Source organism: Tamandua tetradactyla, chromosome 23 (genome assembly GCF_023851605.1).
Source record: "Tamandua tetradactyla isolate mTamTet1 chromosome 23, mTamTet1.pri, whole genome shotgun sequence".
Lineage (NCBI taxonomy): Eukaryota > Metazoa > Chordata > Mammalia > Pilosa > Myrmecophagidae > Tamandua > Tamandua tetradactyla.
Genome location: NC_135349.1, coordinates 55446362 through 55470753, shown reverse-complemented (window position 1 = coordinate 55470753; position 24392 = coordinate 55446362). Strand labels below are relative to the sequence as shown.

At 40.6% G+C, this 24392-nt stretch overlaps 1 protein-coding gene and 1 pseudogene across 21 annotated transcripts in view; one reads left to right on the top strand and one right to left on the bottom strand.

Annotated features, from left to right (window-relative positions):
• TSC2 (TSC complex subunit 2) overlaps positions 1–24392 on the top strand; it is a 58665-nt gene that overhangs the window by 11837 nt on the left and 22436 nt on the right. For all 21 annotated transcript variants that reach the window (XR_013168140.1, XM_077142169.1, XM_077142156.1 and 18 more), the window contains 2 exons: positions 755–910; positions 1303–1419. Coding sequence is in view for 20 of the 21 variants with exons in the window: in XM_077142169.1 (XP_076998284.1) it covers positions 755–910; positions 1303–1419 (273 nt within the window). In the remaining variant the exon portion in view is untranslated. The remainder of the gene's footprint in view (positions 1–754; positions 911–1302; positions 1420–24392) is intronic.
• On the bottom strand, positions 15134–23362 carry LOC143667823 (deubiquitinase OTUD6B pseudogene; annotated as a pseudogene).

Here is a 24392-nt window from a genome sequence, read left to right as displayed (position 1 = left end):
TCCTTCACTGGACTTGTTGCCAGGGTCCTGCCTTCACTGAAAACATCAGTATGACTTCTTCTCTGAAAGATGCTTTCTGGGCTCTCATGCTCCGTCCCTTGCTGGGGTGCCAGGGTCAGCTCTTGGGCCTCCTCAGGGCTACTTTGCCCACTTCCTGGGACTCCTGGGCCCTGCCTGCCCCTTCCGCCATCTTGGCCTTCCCCCTCCCTCGATTGCCCTCTCTCGATCTTTGTCCTTTGGAATCCCACCTTCCTTTAAGTGCAGCTCAGTGTCTCCTCTTCCATGAAGCTGCTCACGTCAGGGTTTGTCTTGTCCTCCTGCCTTTTAAGTCTTTGTACAATCCCCCCACTTCTAGTTATAGTCAATTTTATGTTGCCAGGGACAAGGTCTTCCATGTGTTCCGAATCCCCCCAGGCCCCACACCAAGTGCCCTCTGCTTGGGAGACATTCTTACTTGGGCTGCTGAAGAACAAATAATAATGGGACTTGGATTTCCCTTGGGACGTACGAGCCTGAGGGAGCCGTGCATGTACCAGGCCATGGTCCAGCTGTCCTGCTCTGATCTGAGGCCCAGCTCTGACTCAGGGTTCATTGGACCCCAACCCAGCCCTGCTGTGGGTTTTCTGAACTCTTGAGTAGCACCTGAGCTGTTTTTGAGTTGGACCCTTGGGGAATTTAAAATGGTTTTGAAAATGTGCTTCTTCCTTTGGGCCAGATCCCTCACCCTTCTTTCTCTGTTTGTGCCTTGGCACAGGAGGAGCTGATTAACTCAGTGGTCATCTCGCAACTCTCCCACATTCCAGAGGATAAAGATCACCAAGTCCGAAAGCTGGCCACCCAACTGCTGGTGGACCTGGCCGAAGGCTGCCACACCCACCACTTCAACAGCCTGCTGGACATCATTGAAAAGGTGAGTGTCACCTGCGGCCCAGGGATGGGCAGGAAAGTCCCTTCATTATGAGAGACCCGGTCCCCACCACAGACACCAGTAGTACTGGGAGACCTTCAGCCTGGGGTCCTGACCCGAAGGGCCTGGAAAGTTCGTTCCCAGGCTGGCTCTACTAGCACTGGAGCCCTGAGCTGGGAGATGGCCTTGAGCCTGTTGTCCTTTGTACATAGCTGACAGCTTTTCTTTTAGTTCTGTGAAGCATTCTCAGTGGTCACTCAGGTGCATAAAGGTACATTTTCCGTTTTCAGAAAGGTGGGCGAAAGTCTTCGCTAGTAGTTTGTGTTATAGATATAACGGCGGCTGCTGCCCAGAGCCGTTATTGGGGATTTAAACATGGTTCTTATTTCCCAAAGGTGATCTCACGCTCCCTTGCTGCAGCCCCCGAGCTGGAAGAAAGAGACGTACCCATGTACTCAGCCTCCTTGGAGGATGTGAAGACTGCTGTCCTGGGGCTGCTGGTCATCCTCCAGGTGGGTGCCCTGCAGGTGGGGGGCCTCTGCTGCCTGCTGGCTGCATCTTCCTGGAGGTGGGACCTTGAGGAACAGATCTCCTGGGACCCTGGGCTCTCCCTGTCCTGTAGAGGTGACTCCTGACTCCCCCGGTCCTCGTGGGACCATGTGTAAACCCCCAGGAGTGCCCGGTGGCCCTGCCTGCCATTCCCCGGATGCCGAGGCTGCGGGCACATCTGGAGGTGGCGGCCCAGGGCTCTTCCCACCAAGCCAGTCTGTGTGGAGATGCCGCTGAGCAGCCCCATGCGCTGCCCTTGCCCTGGCAAGTGGGGCTCAAAGGGCACCCATCCAGGCCCTTACCGCGTTTCGCTTTTGTATTTGAAACAGCCTTATTGAAAGATAATTTATGAGTCCCATGATTTGCCCATTAGAGATATCAATTCATTGGTATGTTCAGGGTTGTGCCGCCAGCACCACGATCAACTTGAAAATATCGTTGTCCTTCAGAGAACTCCGCTGGCCCTAAGCAATGATGACCTTACTTTCTCTCTCTAGATTTTCTATTCTAGACTTCTATATACATGGAATCATAGAATCTGAGTCCGCTTTGGACTGGCTTCTTTCACTCAGCGTAATGTTTTCAAGGTTCATCCGCTTTGCAGCCTGTGTCAGCACTTTTGTCCCACCGTGTGGACAGACTGCATTGTGTTTATCCATCACCTGTCCATAGGGAGATGGGTTGTTTCTGCTTTGTGGATGTGGTGAGTTGTGCTGCTGTGAACACAGGTGTGTGACTTTCTGTGTGACGTGGAGGCTCCCTTCTCCTGCGCTGTATCTAGGAGGGAGGCTAGGCCCCAGGGTGACGCTGTGTCCTGTGGCTTGGTGAGCGGTAAGGTTGCTGGCAGTGTTTCTGTGCCGCCTCCCCCTGCCACCAGTGGAGCACGAGGGCTCCAGCTTCCCACATTCCTGCTGGCGTGTTTTGCTCTGTCTCTCATTACAGCTGTCCTAGGGGGTGTGACGTTGAATCTTGTGGATTTGATTTTTACTTCTTTATGAGTAACGATTTTTAGCATCTTTTTGTGTGCTTATTGGCCATTTGTATATTGCTGTAGGATAAATGGCCATTCAGATCCTTTGCCCAGTTTTTAATTGGGTTGTCTTTTCATCGAGTTGTAGTTTCTTTATGTAGTGTAATACAAATCCCTTGTCAGATAATAGGATTTGCAAAACTTTTCTCCCTTTCTGTGGGTTGTCTCTTCACTTTGTTCTTCGTTCTTTAAAAAATATTTTTATTGTAAAAATTTAACATACAAACATATATTCTTTTTTTTCATTTTTCTTTTTTTTGCACGGGCAGACTCCAGTAATCGAACCCGGGTCTTCAGCACAGCAGGCAAGAACTCTACCACTGAGCCACTGTTGCCCACCCCAAACATATATTCTTGACATAGAAACATTGCATACATGGTGTACAATCAGTGGCTCGCAACATCATCACATAGTTGTATATTTTTCACCATAATCATTTTTTGATCATTTACGTCATTGCAGCAAAAGAAATAAAAATAAAAAACTCATATATACCATACACCTCACCCCTCCCTCTCATTGACCACTAGTGTTTCCATCTACCCAATTTATTTTATCCTTTGTCCCCCTATTATTTATGTATTTATTTTTATCCATATTTTTTACTCATTTGTCCATACCCTGGCTATGAGGATCATCAGACACAAGATTCTCACAATCACAGGGTCACATTGTAAACATTCTATCTTTATACAGTTGTCTTCAAGAGTCTAGGCCACCGGAACACAGTTCAGCCGTTTCAGGCACTGCCCTCTAGTCATTCTAATGCAACATAAACTAAAAAGGGCTATCTATATAGTACGTAAGAATAACCTCCAGGATAACTTCTCGACTCTGTTTGAAATTTCTCAGCCACTGACACTTTATGTTGTCTCATTTCTCTCTTTCCCCTTTTAGTCAAGAAGGTTTTCTTGATTTCTTGATGCCAGATCCTGGCTTATCCCAGGCTTTCTGTCCCTTGGTGCCAGGGAGGTTTACACCCCTGGGAGTCATGTCCCATGTAGTGGGGAAGGCAGTGAGTTTGCATGCTGAGTTGGCTTAGAGAGAGAGAGACCACATCTGAGCAACAAAAGAGGTTCTCTGGGGTGATTCTTTTTTTATTCCTTCACTGTTTTTTTTTTTTTAATTGACAAAACATAACATACAAACATGAACATTCTTAACACATGAACATTTCATTCTTGTGTTTAATCAATGACCCACAATATCATCACATAGTTGTATATTCATTACCATGATCATTTCTTAGAACATTTGCATCACTCCAGAAAAAGAAATAAAAAGAAAAAACTCATGCATACCTTACCCCTTACCCCTCCCTCTCGCTGCTAGTATTTCCATCTACCCAGTATATTTTAATCTTTGTTCCCCCTATTTTTTTTCTATACCCCTTACCATTCCCTTTCATTGCTCACTAGTATTTCAGTCTACTCAATTTATTTTAACATTTGTTCCCCCTATTATTTATTTATTTTTAATCCATATGTTTTACTCATCTGTCCATTCAAAAGGAGCAACAAATACAAGGTTTCACAATCACACAGTCACATTGCAAAAGCTATATCATTATACAGTCTTCTTTAAGAAACATGGCTACTGGAACACTCTACAATTTCAGGCACTTTCCTCTTGCTTCTCTAATATACCTTAAACTAAAAAGGGGATATCTATGTAATGCGTAAGAATAACCTCCAGGATAACTTCTCAACTCTGACATCTCTCAGCCACTGACACTTTATTTTATATCATTTCTCTCTTCCCCTTTTGGTCAAGAAGGTTTTCTCAATCCCTTGATGCTGAGTCCCAGCTCATCCTAGGATTTCTGTCCTACATTGCCAGGAAGGCTTATACCCCTCAGAGTCATGTCCCATGTAGAGAGGGTGAGGGCAGTGAGTTTGCTTTTGTGTTGACTGAGAGAGAGAGGCCGCATCTGAGCAACACAAGAGGTTCTCTGAGGGTGACTGTTAGACTTAATTTTAAGTAGGCTTAGTGTATCCTTTGTGGGGATAAGTTTCATATGAACAAACCCCAAGATTGAGGGCTTGGCTTGCTTTGGTTGTCCCCATTGCTTGTGAGAATATCAGGAAATCTCCACATGGGGAAGTTGAATTTTCCCCTTTTCTCACCATTCCCCCGAGGAGACTTCACAAATACTTATTTATTCAAATCCTTCTGGGATTTATTGAGGTATCACTGTGAACAAACCTATAAAATCTCATGCCCTGTTCAAGGTTCCATGTACTTATGGTTTTCAGTTAAACTGTCTACATAAGTTATATTAGGAAATGCACTAGTCGAAATACAAATTTTGTACCAAATAAACATTTTTTGCTTTAGTCTCACATATAAATTAGTTTTAAAATATGAATTACCATCTATTTTTAACACCCTGCAGGATTGATATTCCTTTGTCTTCCTCATGCAAAAACATTTTTTAATTTGTACGTTTAGTCACTGTCATTGTAAACTCTAGGCATTCCTAGATTATACCATCTCAGTCTTTATCGTCTATCTTTCCTTCTGATTTCATTTGTGCCCCCAGGCCTCCTCCCTCTATCATTCTCACATTCAGCTTCATTCAGTGTTCTAACACTATTGTATTACAGTTAGGTAGTATTGTGCTGTCCATTTCTGAGTTTTTACAGTCAGTCCTGATGTACAACCTGTATCCCTTCAGCTCCAGTTACCCAACCTTTATGCTATTTCTAATCTCTGTTCTTAATTGAAATTCTCCAAGTTCACTCATTAATTTTAGTTCATATCAGTGAGGCCATATAGTATTTGTCCTTTTGTTTCTGGCTAATTTCACTCAGCATAATGTCCTTAAGGTCCATCCATGTTGTTACATGCTTCATAACTTTATACTGTCTTACGGCTGCATAATATTCCATCATATGTATGTACCACAACTTGTTTAGTCACTCGTGTGTTGATGGACATTTGTGCTGTTTCCATCTCTTGGCAACTTTAAATAATGCTGCTGTACACATTGGTGTGCAAATGTCCGTTTGTGTCTTTGCCCTCATGTCCTCTGAGTAGATACCTAGCAATGGTATTGCCGGGTCATGTGGCAGTTCTATGCTTAGCTTCCTGAGGATCTGCCAAACTGCCTTCACAGCGGTTGTACCATTTTCTATTCCCACCAACAGTGGATAAGTGTGCCTCTTTCTCCACATCCTCTCCAGCACTTGTCATTTTCTGTTTTATTGATAATGGCCATTCTGGTGGATGTGAGATGGTATCTCGTGGTTTTGGTTTGCATTTCCCTAATAGCCAGGAAAGTTGAGCATTTTTTCAAGTGCCTCTTAGCCATCAGTGTTTCCTTTTCTGAGAAGTGTCAGTTTGTGTCTTTTGCCTATTTTGTAATTGGGTTGTCTTTTTGTTGTTGAGTTGAACAGTCTCTTTATATATTCTGGATACTAGACCCTTATCTGATAATGTCATTTCCAAATATTATCTCCCATTGTGTAGGCTGCCTTTTTACTTTCTTGACAAAGTTCTTTGATGCACAAAAGTGTTTAATTGTGAGAAGTTCCCATTTATCTATTTCTTTCTTCAATGCTTGTGCTTTGGGTGTAAGGTCTAGGAAAGTGCCTGTTATTACATGTTTTAGAGGTTATTTTGCTACATTTTCTTCTAAAAGTTTAGTGGTCTTACTTCTAATGTTTAGGTCTTTGATCCCTTTTGAGTTAATTTTTATATAGGGTGTGAGATATGGATCCTCTTTCATTCTGTTGCATGTGGATATCAAGTACTCCAAGCACCGTTTATTGAAGAGCTCCCGGGTGAGTTGGCTTGACTACCTTATCAAAGATCATTTGTCCATAGATGAGGGTCTATATCTGAACACTCTGTTCATTTCCATTGGTCAGGGTTTCTATCTCTATGCCAGTACCATCCTGTTTTTTTTCTTTTTTTTTCTGGTCAAATTTTTTTTTTTTAATGGAAAGAAGAAAAAAAAAAGAAATTAACATAACATTTAGAAATCATACCATTCTACATATGCACTCAGTAATTCTTAACATCATCACATAGATGCATGATCATCGTTTCTTAGTACATTTGTATCGGTTTCTTTATGTAGTTTTTTTGTCTCTTTGGTTAAATTTATTCCTAGGTATTTTATTCTTTTAGTTGCGATTGTAAATGGGATTCATTTCTTGATTTCCCCCTCAGCTTGTTCATTACTAGTGTATAGAAAAGCTACAGATTTTTGAATGTTGATCTTGTAGCCTGCTACTTTGCTGTACTCATTTATTAGCTCTAGTAGTTTTGTTGTGGATTTTTCCGGGTTTTCGACGTATAGTATCATATCATCTGCAAACAGTGATAGTTTTACTTCTTCCTTTCCAATTTTGATGCCTTGTATTTCTTTTTCTTGTCTAATTGCTTTGGCTAGAACCTCCAACACAATGTTGAATAATAGTGGTGATAGTGGACATCCTTGTCTTGTTCCTGATCTTAGGGGGAAAGTTTTCAATTTTTCCCCATTGAGGATGATATTAGCTGTGGGTTTTTCATATATTCCCTCTGTCATTTTAAGGAAGTTCCCTTGTATTCCTATCTTTTGAAGTGTTTTCAACAGGAAAGGATGTTGAATCTTGTCAAATGCCTTCTCTGCATCAGTTGAGATGATCATGTGATTTTTCTGCTTTGATTTGTTGATGTGGTATATTACATTAATTGATTTTCTTATGTTGAACCATCCTTGCATACCTGGGATGAATCCTACTTGGTCATGATGTATAATTCTTTTAATGTGTTGTTGGATACGATTTGCTAGAATTTTATTGAGGATTTTTGTATCTATATTCATTAGAGAGATTGGTCTGTAGTTTTCTTTTTTTGTAATATCTTTGCCTGGTTTTGGTATGAGGGTGATGTTGGCTTCATAGAATGAATTAGGTAGTTTTCCCTCCACTTCGATTATTTTGAAGAGTTTGAGGAGAGTTGGTACTAATTCTTTCTGGAATGTTTGATAGAATTCACATGTGAAGCCGTCTGGTCCTGGACTTTTCTTTTTAGGGAGCTTTTGAATGACTAATTCAATTTCTTTACTTGTGATTGGTTTGTTGAGGTCATCTATTTCTTCTTGAGTCAAAGTTGGTTGTTCATGTCTTTCCGGGAACCCATCCATTTCATCTAAATTGTTGTATTTATTAGTGTAAATTTGTTCATAGTATCCTGTTATTACCTCCTTTATTTCTGTGAGGTCAGTAGTTATGTCTCCTCTTCCATTTCTGATCTTATTTATTTGCATCCTCTCTCTTCTTCTTTTTGTCAATCTTGCTAAGGGCCCATCAGTCTTATTGATTTTCTCATAGAACCAACTTCTGGTCTTATTGATTTTCTCTATTGTTTTCATGTTTTCAATTTCATTTATTTCTGCTCTAATCTTTGTTATTTCTTTCCTTTTGCTTGCTTTGGGATTAGTTTGCTGTTCTTTCTCCAGTTCTTCCAAGTGGACAGTTAATTCCTGCATTTTTGCCTTTTCTTCTTTTCTGATATAGACATTTAGGGCAATAAATTTCCCTCTTAGTACTGCCTTTGCTGCGTCCCATAAGTTTTGATATGTTGTGTTTTCATTTTCATTCGCCTCGAGGTATTTACTAATTTCTCTTGCAATTTCTTCTTTGACCCACTTGTTGTTTAAGAGTGTGTTGTCGAGCCTCCATGTATTTGTGAATTTTCTGGCACTCCGCCTATTATTGATTTCCAACTTCATTCCTTTATGATCCGAGAAAGTGTTGTGTATGATTTCAGTCTTTTTAAATTTGTTAAGACTTGCTTTGTGACGCAGCATATGGTTTATCTTTGAGAATGATCCATGAGCACTTGAAAAAAAGGTGTATCCTGCTCTTGTGGGATGTAATGTCCTATAAATGTCTGTTAAGTCTAGCTCATTTATAGTAATATTCAGATTCTCTATTTCTTTATTGATCCTCTGTCTAGATGTTCTGTCCGTTGATGAGAGTGGTGAATTGAAGTCTCCAACTATTATGGTGTATGTGTCTATTTCCCTTTTCAGTGTTTGCAGTGTATTCCCCACGTATTTTGGGGCATTCTGGTTCGGTGCGTAAATATTTATGATTGTTATGTCTTCTTGTTTAATTGTTCCTTTTATTAGTATATAGTGTCCTTCTTTGTCTCTTCTAACTATTTTACATTTGAAGTCTAATTTGTTGGATATTAGTATAGCCACTCCTGCTCCTTTCTGGTTGCATGAAATATCTTTTCCCAACCTTTCACTTTCAACCTGTATTTATCTTTGGGTCTAAGATGTGTTTCCTGTAGACAGCATATAGAAGGATCCTGTTTTTTAATCCATTCTGCCAGTCTATGTCTTTTGATTGGGGAATTCAGTACATTAACATTTAGAGTTATTACTGTTTGGATAATATTTTCCTCTACCATTTTGCCTTTTGTATTATATATATCATATCTGACTTTCCTTCTTTCTACACTCTTCTCCATGCCTCTCTCTCCTGTCTTTTTGTATCTGACTCTAGTGCTCCCTTTAGTATTTCTTGCAGAGCTGGTCTCTTGGTCACAAATTCTCTCAGTGACTTTTTGTCTGAGAATGTTTTAATTTCTCCCTCGTTTTTGAAGGACAATTTTGCTGGATATAGGAGTCTTGGTTGGCAGTTTTTCTCTTTTAGTAACTTAAATATATCATCCCACTGTCTTCTAGCTTCCATGGTTTCTGCTGAGAAATCTACACATAGTCTTATTGGGTTTCCCTTGTATGTGATGGATTGCTTCTCTCTCGCTGCTTTCAAGATCCTCTCTTTCTCTTTGACCTCTGACATTCTAACTAGTAAGTGTCTTGGAGAACGCCTATTTGGGTCTAATCTCTTTGGGGTGCGCTGCACTTCTTGGATCTGTAATTTTAGGTCTTTCATAAGAGTTGGGAAATTTTCAGTGATAATTTCTTCCATTAGTTTTTCTCCTCCTTTTCCCTTCTCTTCTCCTTCTGGGACACCCACAACACGTATATTTGTGCGGTTCATATTGTCCTTGAGTTCCCTGATCCCCTGTTCAAATTTTTCCATTCTTTTCCGGATAGTTTCTATTTCTTTTTGGAATTCAGATGTTCCATCTTCCAAATCACTAATTCTATCTTCTGTGTCTTTAAATCTATCATTGTAGGTATGCATTGTTTTTTCCATCTTTTCTACTTTATCCTTCACTTCCATAAGCTCTGTGATTTGTTTTTTCAGTTTTTCTATTTCTTCTTTTTGATCAGCCCATGTCTTCTTCATGTCCTCCCTCAATTTATCAATTTCGTTTTTGAAGAGGTTTTCCATTTTTGTTCGTATATTCAGCATTAGTTGTCTCAGCTCCTGTATCTCATTTGAACTATTGGTTTGTTTCTTTGACTGGGCCATATTTTCAATTTTCTGAGCGTGATCCGTTATCTTCTGCTGGCGTCTGGGCATTTAGTCAGATTTCCCTGGGTGTTGGACCCCACAGGTTGAAAGATTTTTCTGTGCAATCTCTGGGTTCTGTTTTTCTTATCCTGCCCAGTAGGTGGCACTCGTGGCACATGTTTGTCTACGGGTTCCACCAGTGAAAGTTGCTGTGGGTCCTTTAACTCTGGAAAACTCTCGCCGTAGGGGAGGTTCAGCAGCGGAAGTGTCTTGGAAGAGTGCCAGCCGGCCCGGGGTTCCGAACGTGGGGAGGGTCGCCGGCCGCCGCAGCACCGGAGAGCGCCCGACCGAATTTCCTAGTCGGCCCGGGGCACCAAGCGTGGTGGGAGGGCACCAGCTGTCGCAGCCCAGGAGAGTGCACTGTTCCCAGCCGGACCGGGGAGTCACGTGTTTGGAAGGGACCCCCGGTCACTGTTCTCCGCAATTTGGGGATTTCCGACCCAACTCTCTCAGTTGGTCCGGGGGGCCTCGCGTGGTGGGGGCACCAGCCGCCGCGGCCCAAGGGGACCGCCTGCCCGATTCTGCCAGCTGGCCTGGGAAGGAGGAAGGGAGGGACTCCGGCTGCTTGCCGTCCCGCCCGGGAAAGCCCGCGCCCCTCGGTGATCTCACCGGAGCTGGTTCTCCCAAACAGTCAGCTGTTCCAGGATGGGGTACGCCGTCCCTTTGATCTTCGTCGTGGCTCCGGGAGCTGCTCTGTATTGTCTCCACTCCCCCAGTAGCTGTTCTGGAGGAGGAAAGGTGAGGGTGGCAAGGCTGTCGAGGCCGGTGGCGGAGGAGCCGGTGAAGGCGGAAGAGGGCACGGTGCTGGTTGGAGACCCGCCGGAGCAGGAGGGGGAAGAGGGGAGAGGAGGGCGGGCGGGCCGGCTGCTGCGGGGCGTGGGTGCCGCTCGCCGGGCCGGCGGACAAAGAGGGGAGAGGAGGGCACACGGGCCGGCTGCTGCGGGGCGTGGGCGCCGCGCGCCGGGCCGGCGGACAAAGAGGGGAGAGGAGGGCGGGTGGGTCTGTACCATCCTGTTTTAACCACCGTAACTTTGTAATAAGCCATAAAGTCAGGTACTGTGAGACCTCCAACTTCATTTTTCTTTCTCAAAATATTTTTAGCTATTTGGGGTAGCCTGCCCTTCCAGATAAATTTGGTTATTGGTTTTTCTGTTTCTGAAAGTAACGTTTTGAGATTTTAGTTGGTATTGCATTACATCTATAAGTCAGTTTAGGTAGAATTGACATCTTTTTTTTTTTTTTAATTTAATGCATCTTTTGTTCATTTTTTGGCAAACATCAGATGTGAACAGAATTACATACTCACCATAATTACACACACTCTTTTGCTTTATACAAGTTGTAAACATATTAAAGTGGATAAAATTCCTGTCTAAAGACATTTTCCACAAATCTGACATATATTTTTTTAAAAGTTAGGATGAAAAAAAGCTCGTGAAATTTTCCTTAGATCATCATAATATAGCAAACTAAATTAGTATATGCTGCTTGTAAATTAACATCTGCCATTTTTTAAAAGACTTCAATATTAAGTTATGTTAAAATTATGTTTATCTGAAGTTTTATGAAATATCAGAAGCCAACCATACAAATCTTGTTCATAACCATATTGGTCATTTCATTTAAAAATTAAAAAATAATAGAAATAAAAAACCCATAGCCAAGAAAATTCTGCTCAGTTTGTAATAAAAAAGCATAACTTCCAATAAATTATTTTAGAATATTTATATGTAAATGGAATTCATAATAACTAGGTTTTATGACAAGTTGTTTATATTACTTCTCTGTGTTTATATTTTAAAGTAACATTATTTCAAAATAAAACAAAGGTATTAGTATTTTACAATTTCATCCTTTTATAATTTCATATCCCAAACATACTCATATTAATAATTACAAAAAACCTATATAAAGAAAACGTACAAAAAACTGTTAAAAGAAATCACAGAAGACCTAAATAAATGGAAGGGCATACCGTGTTCATGGATTGAAAGACTAAATATAGTTAAGATGTCAGTCCTACCTAAATTGATTTACAGATTCAATGCAGTACCAATCAAAATCCCAACAACTTATTTTTCAGAAATAGAAAAACCAATAAGCAAATTTATCTGGAAGGGCAGGGTGCCCCGAATTGCTAAAAACGTCTCGAGTAAAAAAAACGAAGCTGGAGGTCTCGCGCTGCCTGACTTTAAGGCATAGTATGAAGCCACAGTGGTCAAAACAGCATGGTATTGGCATAAAGATAGATATATCGACCAATGGAATCGAATAGAGTGCTCAGATATAGACCCTCTCATCTATGGACATTTGATCTTTGATAAGGCAGTCAAGCCAACTCACCTGGGACAGAACAGTCTCTTCAATAAATGGTGCCTAGAGAACTGGATATCCATATGCAAAAGAATGAAAGAAGACCCATATCTCACACCCTATACAAAAGTTAACTCAAAATGGATCAAAGATCTAAACATTAGGTCTAAGACCATAAAACAGTTAGAGGAAAATGTAGGGAGATATCTTATGAAACTTACAATTGGAGGCGGTTTTATGGACCTTAAACCTAAAGCAAGAGCACTGAAGAAGGAAATAAATAAATGGGAGCTCCTCAAAATTAAACACTTTTGTGCATCAAAGAACTTCATCAAGAAAGTAGAAAGACAGCCTACACAATGGGAAACAATATTTGGAAATGACATGTCAGATAAAGGTCTAGTATCCAGAATTTATAAAGAGATTTGTTCAACTCAACAACAACAAAAAGACAGCCAATCCAATTACAAAATGGGAAAAAGACTTGAACAGACACCTACCAGAAGAGGAAATACGGATGGCCAAGAGGCACATGAAGAGATGCTCAATGTCCCTGGCCATTAGAGAAATGCAAATCAAAACCACAATGAGATATCATCTCACACCCACCAGAATGGCCATTATCAACAAAACAGAAAATGACAAGTGCTGGAGAGGATGCGGAGAAAGAGGCACACTTATCCACTGTTGGTGGGAATGTCAAAGGGTGCAACCACTGTGGAAGGCAGTTTGGCGGTTCCTCAAAAAGCTGAATATAGAATTGCCATACGACCCAGCAATACCATTGCTGGGTATCTACTCAAAGGACTTAAGGGCAAAGACACAAACGGACATTTGCACACCAATGTTTATAGCAGCGTTATTTACAATTGCAAAGAGATGGAAACAGCCAAAATGTCCATCAACAGATGAGTGGCTAAACAAACTGTGGTATATACATACGATGGAATATTATGCAGCTTTAAGACAAGATAAACTTATGAAGCATGTAATAACATGGATGGACCTAGAGAACATTATGCTGAGTAAGTCTAGCCAAAAACTAAAGGACAAATACTGTATGGTGCCACTGATGTGAACAGACATTCGGGAATAAACTTGAAATATGTCATTGGTAACAGAGTCCAGCAGTTTAGAAACAGGGTAAGATAATGGGTAATTGGAGCTGAAGGGATACAGACTGTGCAACAGGACTAGATACAAAAACTCAAAAATGGACAGCACAATAATACCTAATTGTAAAATAATCATGTTAAAACACTGAATGAAGCTGCATGCGAGCTATACTTTTTTTTTTTTTTGGTTTTTTTTGTTTGTTTGTTTTTTACTATTATTACTACTTTTATTTTTTTTCTCTATATTGACATTCTATATCTTTTTCTGTTGTGTTGCTAGTTCTTCTAAACCGATGCAAATGTACTAAGACACGATGATCATGCATCTATGTGATGATGTTAAGAATTACTGATTGCATATGTAGAATGGTATGATTTCTAAATGTTGGGTTAATTTCTTTTTTCCGTTAATTAATAAAAAAAAATAATAATTACAAAACAGGTAGCATTCTGAATATATTTTGTTTGGCAGACAGAAGCCTTTCTAAACTTTTGAATTGGAATGCCTTCACTCAGGGTTTGCTTGTTCTAGCTGACCAGTCTCCAGCAGCTTCCCACATTTGTTACCTGCTGGGCATGTGAGACTGACACCCTGTTTTATGTATTAAAGTCCTATATTTACTTTTAACAATCAATTGCATTCATGAAACAAAAATTCAAATATTACAAACTTGAGGCTAAATCTTATTAGTTTTATTTCTATTCTGGGAAGAATAGGTCAAACAAGAAGGTCTCACTTTCAGACATTATCATTCGTTACATAGTGCATTAATAGGCATGCTTGTATGTGCAGATAATAATGTTCTTCACAAAGAACACTGCTATGAGTCACCTGAAATCTGAGCTGGATAAATTATCCACACCCAAAACTATTTGGTCTTGGATCCAAACAGTGAATACATGCAACATAAAAATTTTCAGATATTTGACTTAAATGTGACCTTGGACCCCTTTCCATTGCTACTCCCTCAGCTTGTACGAGGGAGAGGAAAGAAAGGCCACAAGCTGTTTCTTAGTAGAGAAGGCTGCAAGGAAAGCAAACCAGCTGAGTAGTGACAAGGACGATGTAAAGAATATAAAAATTTGTAGAATTCAATTGAAGTATAAGAAATGGCAAGGAGTAACTAATGAATTAGAAAGACCCAATTGTTTGTTGGATTTTTGTAAATTATACACAAATAAAAGGCCAAATGCTAATTCTTTAGAGCTTTAAATCTGAAATGCAACAGCTGCCTACCTTTGAATTTGCCTCCTTTCTTTAGACTTAACTGTTTCCCGTCTGAACAAATATTTAAAAATTCTTAATTATTAAAGCAAGCTTCTTAGCTGTATTTTGATGGAGTTATATAAAAAGCTTCATGGCATTTATCTAATCAACACCAAGGTTACTGTGTTCAAGCTTATTTATAGGCATTAATTAATTTTATTATTACCATTACATTATTGCAATGAAGAAACTGAGCCAATTCACTTCTTCAGGAAATATTACACTGAAATGGTTACTGAAAGCTTTTAGACACAAGAAAAAAAAATTAAACTTTATTCCTACACAGAACAGAATGTCCAAGGACCTGTATTATTAAAAATGTCAGTGAACTAGCTATTATTCTTGACCTGTGAGTAATGTTCTCTACAATGGAGTTACAAGATTTTAAAATACCACTCTGGAGACACAGATCTTAAATTAAAGTTTATAGGATACATTTCTCAAAATCTTGTTAACAGCTTTCCCATAAAACTGATTTAGAATAGTTGTGTCTTTCTGTAACATGGGAAACAGTCCAGCACTTGGCTATGAATACTCAGATCACACACTGCACTGAACTAAATGTGCAGTGTTTGTAAACTAGCAGCAGTTTTCAGTAGCCGTGTTGATCAAGCGTGTAACAGAATCTTGATGTCCTCCCCAGCCATATGCATGTCTCATATATACAAGTATCAATGGGTTTTTTTAATACTCTTTACCAAATATTATAGGAGAATCTGCCTCTGTATTACCTCTGTCGGTGTTTGTAAAATATGAGGCAGTGTTCTTAGCTTAAGCTGACCTCCCCAAGCAGCTGTGTTTACAATATCGTTACAGCACGTTCCAGACTCTTCTGGAGTATATATATCTCCTGTATTCGGGTTTGTTAAAAATGGCAGAAAGTCTTCCATGGGGTTTTGCATGTATTTAGAAGTTTGCCTTCTTAAGGCAGCCACGGTCAGAGTGCTTTCCTCCTTCAGCTGATCTTCAGTGGCTGTGTATGTACAGTGGCCATCAGATGGAATCTGTTTAATTTCCAACTGTCTAGTTGCTAATATCTGAGCAAGTTTTTGACTTTCTACGTCTGGCTCCAGATAAATTCTCAATTTTAACTTCAGCTATCCTTTCTTCCCATTGCTTTTCCAGTGTAGCTTTTTTTCCCCATCTCTTTTGTGCTTTTGATATTCAAGGCTGCTGATTCTCAAGAACCAAGTTTGAAATATTAGCAGCAACAGAATCTGTCTTATTTTCCTTAAAGTCAGCTTCATTTGTTCCAATTCCTTTTTATGTTTTTGTTCCATTTCTATTTCAATTTAGCAACATCTTCAATGAGTTGCTTCCGCCTCTTTTTGTCATTTTTGGTGCCAGCATTCTTCATACCCTGCATTTTGGCTTGCAACTCCTCCTTCTCTTTGTGATGCCTTCTCAACAGCTGCTCTTCCTCGTCAGGTTCCCCATCAAGACTGACCCTGTGATCACCAGACAACCAGGCACCAGCTCTGGAGCCTAGAGTTGACATCTTAAATATGTTTAGTCTCCCAGTCCATGAACACAGGGTGTGCCCTTCCATTTGTTTAGGTCTGCTGTGATTTCTCTTAGGAATTTCTTATAGTTTTCTTTGTATAGGTCTTTTGTATCCTAAGTTAGATTTATTCCTCATATTTTATTGCTTTGGTTATATTTGTAAATGGAATATTTTCCTTGATTTTCCCCCTCAGATTTCTCATTACTAGTGTATAGAAACACTACAGCTTTTTGAGTGTTGCTCTTGTAACCTGCCACTTTGCTCTACCTAATAATTAGCTCCAGTAGTTTTGCTGTGGATTTTTCGGAGTGTTTGACATACAATATCATATCATCTGCAAACCGTGGGAGTTTTCCTTCTTCCTTTCTAATTTGGGTGCCTTGTATTTCTTTTGCTTGTCTTACTGCTCTGGCTAGAACTTCCAACACGATGCTGAATAACAGTGGTGACAGTGGACATCCTCAGGGGAAAAAGCTTTCAGTCTTTCCCCATTGTGGATGATGTTAGCTGTGGGTTTTTCATATATTCCCTCTGTCATGTTAAGGAAGTTCCTTTCTATTCCTATCCTTTGAAGTTTTGTCATCAAGAAAGGATGTTGAGTTTTGTCAAATGCCTTTTCTATATCAATCAAGATGATCCTGTGATTTTTCTGCTTTGATTTGTTGATATGGTGTATTACATTAGTTAATTTTCTATGTTGAACCATCCTTGCATACTTGTGATAAATCCCACTTGGTCATGGTGTATAATTCTTTTAATGTGCTCCTGAATTCGATTTGCAAGATTTTTGCATCTGTATTCATTAGAGAGATTGGTCTGTAATTTTCTTGTAGTAGCTTTGTCTGGCTTTGGTATGAGGGTGATGTTAGCTTCGTAGAATGAGTTAGTTAGCCTTCTCTCCTCTTCAAATTTTTTGAAGAGTTTGAGCAGGATTTGTACTAATTCTTTCTTGAATGCTTGGTGGAATTCACATGTGAAGCCATCTGGTCCTGGACTTTTCTTTTTTGGGAGCTTCTTTACTTGTGACTGGTTTATTGAGGTCATCTATTTCTTCTCAAGTCAGTGTTGGTTGTTCAGGCCTTTCTAGGAACTTGTCCATTTAATCTACATTGTCCAGTTTATTAGCATAAGGCTGTTCATAGTATCCTTTCATTAACTCCTTTATTTCTGTAGGGTCAGTGGTTATTCGTTTATTTGCATCCTCTCTCTTCTTTTTGTCAACCTTGCTGAGGGTCCATCAATTTTATTGATTTTCTCAAAGAATCAACTACTGGTTTTGTTGATTTTTTTTTTTATTGTTTTCATGTTCTCAGTTTCATTTATTTCTGCTCTAATCTTCATTATTTCTTTCCTTTTGCTTGCTTTGGGGTTAGTTTGCTGTTCTTTCTTTAGTTCTTCCAAGTGAACAGTTAATTCCTTGAATGCTGGTCTCCTTTTTTGATATAGACATTTCCCTCTTAGCCGTGCCTTTGCTGCATCCCATAAATTTTGATATGTTGTGTTTTCATTTTCATTTGCCCGAGATATTTATTGCTTTCTCTTGTAATTTCTTACTTGACTCACTGTTTTTCTAAGAGTGTGTTGTTGAGCCTCCATATATTTGTGAATTTCCTGGCCTTCTGCCTGTTATTGATTTCCAACTTCATTCCTTTATGATCTGAGAAAGTGTTTTGTATGATTTAATCTTTTAAAATTGATTGAGACTTGCTTTGTAACCCATCATATGGTCTATCCTTGAGAATGATTCATGAACTCTTGAGAAAAAGGTGTATCCTCCTGTTGTGGGGTGTAATGTTCTATAAATATCTGTTAAGTCTAGTTCATTTATTGTCTTACTCAAATTCTCTGTTTCTTTATTGATCCTCTGTCTAGATGTTCTGTCCATTGATGAGAGCAGGGAATTGAAGTCTCCAACTATTATGGTCAATGTGTCTATTTCTCTTTTCAGTATTTTTAGTGTTTCCCTCATGTATTTTTTTTTCTTTTCCCTTGATTATGTGTTCTTTTTTTATTAATAAAAAAATTAACAACAAAAACTTTAATATATCATTCCATTCTACATATATAATCAGTAATTCTTAATATCATCACATAGTTGCATATTCATCATCTCTTAGAACATTTGCATCGATTTAGAAAAAGAAATAAAAAGACAACAGAAAAAAAAAGACAACAGAAAAAGAAATAAAACGATAACAGAAAAAAAAAGGTTATACATACCGTACCCCTTACCCCTTGCTTTCATTTATCACTAGCATTTCAAACTAAATTTATTTTAACATTTGTTCCTCCTATTATTTATTTTTATTCCATATGTTCTACTCATCTGTTGATATGGTAGATAAAAGGAGCATCAGACACAAGGTTTTCACAATCACACAGTCACATTGTGAAAGCCATATCATTATACAATCATCTTCAAGAGACATGGCTACTGGAACACAGCTCTACATTTTCAGGCAGTTCCCTCCAGCCTCTCCGCTACATCTTGAACAACAAGGTGATATCTACTTAATGCGTAAGAATAACCTCCAGGATAACCTCTTGACTCTGTTTGGAATCTCTCAGCCATTGACACTTAGTCTCATTTCACTCTTCCCCCTTTTGGTCGGGAAGTTTCTCTCAATCCCTTGATGTTAAGTCTCAGCTCATTCTAGGGTTTTTCTCAATCCCTTGCTGCTTAGTCTCAGCTCATTCCAGGATCTCTGTCCCACGTTGCCAGGAAGGTCCACACCCCTGAGAGTCATGTCCCACGCAGAGAGGGGGAGGGTGGTGAGACTGCTCATCGTGTTGGCTGGAGAGAGAGGCCACATCTGAGCAACAAAAGAGGCTCTCTTGGGGGTGACTCTTAGGCCTTAATTTTAAGTAGACTTGACCTATCCTTTGTGGGGTTAAGTTTCATATGAACAAATCCCAAGATTGGGGGCTCAGTCTATAGCTTTGGTTGTCCACACTGCTTGTGAGAATATCAAGAATTCAACTTGGGGAAGTTGAATTTCTCCCCATTCTCACCATTCCCTGAAGGGGGCTTTGCAAATACTTTTCCAGTCACTGATCAAATCACTCTGGGATTCATCGGGGTATCACTCTGGACAAACCAACAAAATCTCATGTCCTACCTGAGATTCCTAGTACTTATGGTGTTCAATCAAACTATCTACATAAGTGCCTCATGTATTTTGAAGCACTCTAGCTTGGTACATGAATATTTATGATTATTATGTCTTCCTTTTGAATTGTTCCTTTTATTAATACATAGTATCCTTCTTTGTCTCTTTTAATTGTTTTACATTTGAAGTCTAATTTGTCGGATATTAGTATAGCTAGTCCTGTTCTTTTCTGATTGTTCTTTGCATGAAATATCTTTTCCCAACCTTTCACTTTCAACCTATTGTGTCATTGGGTCTAAAATGCATCTTCTGTAGACAGCATATAGATGCGTCCTGTTTTTTAATCCATTCTGCCAGTCTGTATCTTTTGATTGGGGAGTTTTATCCATTATCATTTAGTTTTATTACTGTAAGGGCAGAAATCTCTTCTACCATTTGCCCTTGGGATTTTATATGTCCCGTCTAATTTTTTTCTCTTTTTACCTTTACTGATAGCCTTCATTTCTATATTCTTCTCCATACCTCTCTCTCCTGTCTTTTCCTATCTGTCTCTAGTGGCCCTTTAGTATTTCTTGCAGAGCTGGTTTCTTAGTCAAAATTCTCTCAGTGATTTTTTGTTTGAAAATGTTTTAATTTCCCCCTCATTTTTGAAGGACAATTTTGCTAGATATAGATTTCTTGTTTGACAGTTTCTCTCTTTTAGTAACTTAAATGTATCATACCACTGTCTTCTCGCCTCCATGGTTTCTGCTGAGAAATCTACACATAATCTTATTGGTCTTCCCTTGTATGTGCTTTTCTCTTGCTGCTTTCAAAATTCTCTCTTTCTCTTTGACATCTGACATCTGATTAGTAAGTGTCTTGGAGTATGTGTCTATTTGGATCTGTTCTGTTTGATGTATGCTGCCCTTCTTGAATCTGTAATTTTAAGTCTTTCATAAGAGTTGGGAAATTTTCAGTGATAATCTCCTCCATTTTTCTCCTCCTTTTGCCTTCCCTTTTCCTTCAGGGAAACCCACAACACGTATATTTCTACACTTCATGTTGTCATTCAATTCCCTGAGTCCCTGCTCATAATTTTCCATTCTTTTCCTATCTGTTCTTTTTCCTTGTCAGATTTCAGATGGTCCGTCCTCCAGTTCACTAATCCTTTCTTCTTCCTCTTGAAGTCTGACATTGTAGGTTTCCATTGTTTTTTCATCTCTTCTACTGTGCCTTTCATTCCTATAATAAGTTCTGTGATTTGTTTCTTCAGACTTTCGATTTGTTCTTTTTTGTTTGTCCCTTCCCTTCTTTATATCCTCCCTCAGTTCGTTGATTTAATTTTTGATGACATTTTCCATGTCTGTTTGAACATCCTGAATTAGTTGTTTAAACTCCTGTATCTCATTTGAATTGTTGGTTTGTTTCTTTGACTGGGACATATCTTCAGTTTTCCTAGTATGAGTTGTTATTTTTTGCTGGCATCTAGGCATTAATTCCCTTAATTAATTTATTCTGGAGATTGTTTTCACTTTTTTTACGTAGGATTTTCATGCTGGATGGCTTTGTTTTCTATCTGTTCTTTGACATTCAGTTTGGGTTATTCTAGACCTCTGGCTTAGGTTTTGTTTAACAGATCAGAATTTTTTCGTTCTTGGTTTCTTGCCCTCCCTGTATGGAGCTTTTTTTTTTTTTTTTTTTTTTAAGGAGGATCTGCTTAGGTATTATAGGCCCCTGTCAGATTTTCCCAGACCAGACTGGCTTCTTCTCAGAAGGAAAGAGTCACCTGTATCCGTTTTTCCTGAGGGTGAGAACCAAGAGGTTGAAAGACTTTCCTATGAAGCATCTGGATTCTGTGTTTTTCTTATCCTGCCCAGTGTGTGGTGCTTGTCTGCCTGCAGGTCCCACCAGCATAAGGTGATGTGATACCTTTAACTTTGGCAGACTCTCCCTGTTGGGACATGGTCGAGACAGAGGAGAGGTTGTGGGCTGGTCTTAATCATTTCAGTTTTCCGGTCCCCGGGGTCTGCATTCCTTGAGGGATCGGTTCCACCTGAGCTCAACCCCACCCCTCTCCTGGGGAAGGCACAGCCTCCAGAGAAGCTCTCAGACAAGCTTAATCCCACCCTTGCCTGGGACAGTTGGAGCCTGAGAAGCCTTGCTGTTGTATCTTAAGAGCTGTTAAGCAGTAGAAACACAGCAAAAAAAAAAAAAAAAATCCTTTTCAGAGCAGGACCCCCTTTCCTTGGGTTTATTAATCGAGAGCTTGAGTTGGTAGGTAGGTTGCTCTAGGTAGCTCCACATCCTATTTTAGTGTCCCCTCTTTTATTTTCAGGGTCTAGACCTTTTCAAGTGTTTTGTGTTGTCCAATCCAAAAAACCTGTTGTTTGTTTTTAAACTGTGAGCCCTACCTCCTCTGTGCCAGGGCAAAAACTAGTACCTTTAGCTCTTATTCAAGGTTCAGCTGAGCTGGGGACCTATTTTCAGTAGTCAGAATTTGTTATTAACTCCACAGTTGGAGCTTGGCTGTGTTCAGCTGCTGCTGCTCGTGAAGTCCTTTCCTTCTTCTCTGGGAAGCAGCCTGTGGCAAGGGGTGCTGTCCGCCATGGCTTGGGCGACTCATGGTTCTGGGGTGGGGTTCTGGGGTTCTTGTCCAGACTGGGGTATGCTGTGTCTGGTCACTGGTGTGGGCCCAGCAGTTGTTCTGTCCTGTTCCTGGCTATTTACCAGCTGCTCTGCTGGACAAACCAAATCCCACACCTCGCTGCACTGCCATCTTGAATCTACTCCTCTCTTCACTTTCTTGATGGTATCCTTTGAAACACAACATTTAAAATTTTTTTGAAGTCCATCTCTCTATTTTCTCTTGTTGCTCATGCTTCTGGTGTCACATCTAAGAATCATGCCACATTCCAGGTCATGAGGATCTACCCTTTGTTTTCTTCTGAGAGTTTTATAGTTTTAGCTTTGACATTTGTGTCTTTGATCCATGTTGAGTGAACGTTGGTATAAGCTGTGGGGCTTGGGTCCTGCTTCATTCTTCTGCATGTGGCTGTCCAGTTGTCTGAGCCCCATTTGTTTGCATGTCTGCTCTTCCCGTCGAGCGGTCCTCACCCTTGTCCCAGGTCAGCTGACCCTCAGCTCTTCCACAAGCTGGACCACACTGTCTCAGCGACGTTGCTTTGTAGTGAGGTTTGGAGTTGGGAGGGTGAGTCCTCCCGCTTTGTTCTTCTTTCTCAAGGTTGTCCCTGTTTTTCTGGGCCCTTGTGACTTCCTGTGAATTTTAGAATCAGCATGTCAGTTCCCACAAAGAATTCTGGGGTTCTGATGGGAAGTGGTCTGCTTGGGGAGTGTTGCCTGCTTACCTGTACTTGACTGTACTGTATCTCCAGTCCATGGACATGGGGTGTTTTTCCATTTATTTTGATCCTCTTTAATTTTTCAACAACTTTTTGTCATTTTCAGAGTAAGTTTTTGTGCTTTTTGCTAAGTTTGTTCCTAAGCCTTTTACTTTTTTTTTTTTTTCTTTTGCTGTTGTCATAAATGGAATTTTTTTCCTGATTTCTTTTTCCTTTAGGGGTGGTTAACAGTTTATTTTAAGGCACATTCTTAAGATAATAGCTTCAACCTCCAAAATTAAAAATAATCTCTCTAAAATAAAATGAGACTCATCTCCCAGGTCCCATGTCATTTTCTAAGGTTGGTCTCTCTGTTCTCAAAACTGTCCCATTTTCCTCCCCACCACCCAGTGCACCTGAGGGGCTGGCTGGCAGGAACAGCTGAAACTAGGGGCTCTCTTTGGAGTCAGGTTGGCATGCAAGTGCCCAGCGGTGAGGTGAGCCGACTCAGGTTTGCAGAAGCCAGTGGATCCTGCCTGGGAACTTCCAGAGGAGCCAGAGGCAGATGGAGCTGGCAAGGACCCCGGGAACATGGGCGCCGTGATGTAGAATCTCAGGGTCTAAGAGGCAGAGGAGAGGAGGGTGGCAGTGGCAAGGGAGAAGGAGCGATGTTGTGTTGATTGAGTTCGAATGACTTTGGCCAAGTCAGGTAGTGGTGAGAGGTACATGTGGATGGAGAGGACACTGCAGGAGAGGCCCAGCTGCTTGTGCCTGGCCTGAGGCCGGGCACCAGGAGCCAAAAGCAGCCGTAGCCATAGCTGCAGCCCAGGGAAGGAGCCACGGCAGGGCTGCAGTCTGCAGGAGCGCCCCTCCCAAGGCACTAGAGCAGACACACCCTGACATGCTGGGTCTACAGAGAGGCACCCAGTGTCACCCTGCAAGACCCCAGAGCTCAGCCCACTCAGGTCGCTAATGTCTGTGGTGAGAAAGGGCAGGCACTGAACGCTGTCCATGCTCCAGGCAGCCCTCAGGTGCTGGGGTCTGGCGCGCGTGAAGAGTCCACAGGCTCTGGTAAGGAGCGAGTCGGCCACGATGCTGGTCTCCACCCCGTCCTTGGTTGGACCCCGCGCCCGGCACCCCAGACCCGCCACACCTTGCTTTCATTTAAAAATGGTCGTTAAGTACGTAGCAACGTGATTTGTTTTTGTGCATCGCTCTTGTATCTGCATCCTTGCTGAAGTCATTTCTTAGTTCTAGTAGTTTTTTAATGAATTCCTTAGGTTTTTTAATTTATCAGGTCATAGCACCTGTGAATATAGTTTGACTTCTTTTCTGATCTGGGGACCTTGTTCTTTTCTTGACCAATTGCCCTGGCTCGAGCCTCTAGTCTGACAGAGAATGGAAGTGGTGAGAGCATACATCCTTGCCTTGGTCCTGATCTTGGGGGAAAGGTTTCTGTTTTTCTTCATTAAGTGTGATGTGACAGGCCAGCCACAGTGGCTCAGCAGGCAGAGTTCTCACCAGCCAGCTGGAGACCTGGGCTCGATTCCCAGTGCTGCCCATGCGGAAAAAAAAAAAGTATGATGCGTGTGGTGGGAGTTTTGAAGATGCTGAGGAAGCTCTCTTCTGCTTATTGTTTATTTGGTGTTTTTATTATGAAAGTGTTTTCTATTTTGTCAAATCCTTTTCCTGTGTCTGTTGAGATGATCATACAGTTTAGTTTTTTATTCTGTTGACTGATATTAAGTTATTTGACTTTCAGGCGTTAACCTTGCATTTCTGGGATAAATCTTTTTCTTCAGGAAGGATGATAGTGATACATTTTTAAACAGCTAGGTCTCCCTCC